Consider the following 4041-nt stretch of genomic DNA (forward strand, 5'->3'; position numbering starts at 1 on the left):
GATAGCAATAGTGAAACAGTACGGTGTAGGTTTTTTAATTTAATTAAATTATATTATTTATTTTTTTATTCTAGATTTGAATGATTTTTATTTTATTTATACACTTTATTTTATTTTTATTTGTAATGATAACACTAGTCAAACAGTTGGATGCAGTTTTTTTTTTAAATGTAATTATATTTTATATTATTTTTTGATAGATTTTAATTATTTTTATTTATAAACTTTATTACTTTTATTTTTATTTATAATGATAACAATAGTGCAACAGTATGATGTAGATTTAGATTTATTTTTATTATTATATTATGATTTTATTTATTATTATGATTTTTTTTATTATATATTTTTATTTTAACAGTAACAATTGTGGAGCAGTAGGAAGAAGATTTTTTAAATGTAATTACATTTTATATTGTTTCTTTTGAAAGATTTAAATGAAGTCAGTGAGTTGTTTTATTTATAAAAAGTTTATTATTTAATTTGATTTTATTTATTATGATATATTTAAATAACTTATATTTTTCTTTTGGTTTTGGTGACTTTGGATGAAAAAGTTAGTGCTCCTGTACATAAAAAACAACAATAATAATTATTCATTCATTTCTCCAATGATGTCCTATGGCATTCCTATCTCTCTTGCTGACTGACTGGCCTTGTTTTTCTTCTAGTATTATTGCTGCAAGAAGAATGGATCCGATCCAGATGCTGTTTGCTCACAACCCCAGTTTGCCTGCAATGCATGCAGCACATCTAGGTTGGACGGGGTCGCCTCTAACCCACTCTCCCTGTCACCGGAGCCCACGCCACCGCAGAGCTTCTGCCCCACCTGCTCCCCATACAGCTCTCCATTTTACATCAGCACCATGGACGAAATGCGGAACGGGGCCGAACGGATCACTTACATGCCGTCCCACTATGACAGCCCGTGCCTGTCTCTCACCCTTCCCTCTTTGCACAGCGCATCGCTGAGCTCTCGAAGCCGTCCGGACCTCTACTCCAACACACGTGCCATAAGCACTGATGTCTGATCAGTGACGTCCACCGAAATCACCCCTAATGTTTCTTCTGTGTACAAAACAGTGAATGGGGACATCTGTCTAGCAGTAAATTGAAATCAATAATGTTTTATAGAAACTGACACAAATTTGTTCTTCCTGACTCTAATTAACACTGATAAAAATTATTAATCTGTATTTTTGTCTTGCTTTTAAATCTAAGCATACTTAAAATAAGATAAATGCACTTGAGAAGCAAAGTTGTGCAAGATAAGGCTTTTTTTTTATATCTTGAATTCGTTTTTTATGGTTAATTTTTTCCTGTTATTTTAGTAGACTTCACTAAACTAAAAGTTAGATTTGTGCTAAATCAAGAAAAAAAAACGGCCATTTTCAAAAACAATGGACAACAATGAAATAAAATAAATAAACAATGCAATACAAATAAACAATTTAATATTAAGTAACATAAATTAGATAAACAAAATAACTATTCTCTGAAGATAAGTTTTAACATCTTACACTTTTTCAAAAGGTGTTTAAATGTTTTTAGGGAAAACAAAACAATGTCATTAAAATATTGCAGTGAAGGGCTAAAACAACAGAAAACAATCTGCCGGTTTTCAAAAACAATGAACAAAAATAAAATAAAATAGAACAAAAACAACAATGAAATAAAAATAAACATTAAATAAACAAAATAATTATTCTTTGAAGTTTTAACATCTTATACTATTTAAAGGTGTTGTCAAGACAAAAATACTGATTGAGAAAAAATTTTTTGCAGCGGAGGGTAAGGGCTCCTAGTTTTCTAAGCAGCCTTCAAAAACTGGGCTTCCTGTAATGGCTGATGTATGAGGGCTATCCTACACAAGAACATTTTGTTATTGTGCCACAATAAAACATGTTTTATTTTATTTCATTTTATAAAACACATTTTTATTATTTTTTTTTGCAATTCCACTTGGTGGCGCCAGAGGTGCAAAAATCACACACTTGTTTTTAGCCATCTCTATGCAAGATCAGTGTAATCTGTCATAACAAGGGGTCTGAGTGTCTATTTAGTCCATGATGAGATGTGAGGTAATGTAGTGATGTGTTTATTTCTTCTTATTACATGCAAAGTTTGAATATATAAATTATTCAATTTAAATTATTCTGTTTGTTTGTAAACCTGGTTTTACCAAACTTTTATTAGCCAAACAGTGGCTCATGTTTAGTCAAGGGTAATGTGTTCCTGTATTGCGTGTCCAGCCGACTTGTTTGAGTTCATTTGTGATGCTCGATCATAAATATCTGTCAATGACAAGGATATGATGATAACTGGTAGCAACTGTTACTTTCTATGTGAAGAAAAATATTTTTTACTGTAGTGTCTTTAGACTGTTTAAAAGATGAGCAATGTTTTACAAATGAATCAGTGAGCAAATAAAGAAATAAATTAAGAATACTGTCTACTCTGTGCCTTGCAAAGAAGCAAAATAGTTATCATAATATACAAATAATTAACATAATAATAGCTAGGATCTACCACTTCTTTTTTTAAACACAAATATTTGATATTTTTTCACATAAATTAAATTTTTTTTTTTTACTCTAACCTCATTTGCTTTTTTTGTGTTTTTATTAAGTGTATTATTTTTGTATTAAGTGTAGTTTTTTGTTTAATTTTATTTTATGAATTATAAAAAACATTAAATGTACAAAAATAAATACATTTTATTAACATTAATTAATTTGTATTAATATAACATAATGTAATATAAACTATAAACATTTTAATAGACTAATAATAGCTTGTCTCTACCACTTTATAAAATATTAAAAATATATATATTTTAGATCACAGAGATTAAAGTTTTATTTTGACATTTTAATCAGAATTTTGCTTTAATCACATTTGCTTTTTTCTCTTGTTTTGCTTAATTATTATTTATGTATTTTTGTTTAATGTTATTTTATAAATTATAAATTGTATTAAATTTACTACGATATGTTTGTATTAATATTAATTAATGAATTAATTAATATTAATTATTCTTTTAGTTTTTTTACGTATTTTACTTATGAATTATAAATTAAATTCAATTTACTATGATAAATACGTTTTTATTAATGTTAATGAATTTAATGATGAATTATTTAGTATTAATATATAATGACATAACATAACAGAAATATTTAAGGTAACTAATAGTTTGGCTCTTCTTCATAAAAGACTTTTAAAAAATTTTTATCACAGAAATTAGAGTTTTTATTTTGACATTGTAATCAGAATTCTGCCTTAATAATATTTGCGTTTTTATATAAATTAAGTGTATTATTGTTATTATTTTGTTTCATGTTATTTATAAATTACATCAAGTCAAGTCAAGTCAAGTCTGCTTTATTGTCAATTCTTCCACATGTACAGCACATACACACAGAGAATTGAAATTGCGTTACTCTCAGACCCTTGGTGCATACAGATAACACTAACAGTAGAACATAAATACAGATATACAGATTAAGTATAAAATACAACTATACAAATATACAAATAAGGTAAAATGTAAAAAAATATATAAAAAAATATATATAAAGCAGCACACGGCACATGGCAGATAGAGTGCAAACCAGTGAAGTAAACAACAGTGCAGATATAATGATTTGTAGTGCAAAAAGAGCTTATTTAGACTGATTAAAGTGACTGTGTGTGTGTATTTGGGAGGGGGGAGTGGGAGAGTCCGTCAGAGTTCAGTGGTGCGTGGGGCAAAAGGGGAGGGGGGGCAAGGTCGGGAGGGAGTTCAGCTTCCTGACAGCCTGATGGATGAAGCTGTCCTTCAGAATCAAACTGACTGAACACTGACGACGCGTCTGTCTGAACTAAAGTGTCACTTCATATGTTGGATTTAGGCATGATTTTTTTTGTGTGTGGTTTTGCAGCGGCATCTTGCGGACATTGTGACATTGCACCCGAAGTAATGGAGCTCAAAGTGGTCGTTTGGCATGCTCACCTGTACAAGTGGTCTGACAGTCAGTCTGTGTGTGTGTGTGTGTGTGT

At 29.4% G+C, this 4041-nt stretch overlaps 1 protein-coding gene across 1 annotated transcript in view; it reads left to right on the forward strand.

Annotated features, from left to right (window-relative positions):
- Positions 1–1177, forward strand: part of LOC107653581 (protein FAM163A-like) — an 11153-nt gene extending 9976 nt beyond the window's left edge. The window contains exon 3 of the mRNA XM_016440319.1: positions 672–1177. Within this exon, the coding sequence (XP_016295805.1) occupies positions 672–1031 (360 nt within the window). The 3' untranslated portion in view covers positions 1032–1177. The remainder of the gene's footprint in view (positions 1–671) is intronic.
- The last annotated feature ends 2864 nt before the right edge of the window (positions 1178–4041 follow it).

This window comes from Sinocyclocheilus anshuiensis, unplaced genomic scaffold, assembly GCF_001515605.1.
Source record: "Sinocyclocheilus anshuiensis isolate Anshui unplaced genomic scaffold, SAMN03320099.WGS_v1.1 scaffold1079, whole genome shotgun sequence".
In the NCBI taxonomy this organism is placed as follows: domain Eukaryota; kingdom Metazoa; phylum Chordata; class Actinopteri; order Cypriniformes; family Cyprinidae; genus Sinocyclocheilus; species Sinocyclocheilus anshuiensis.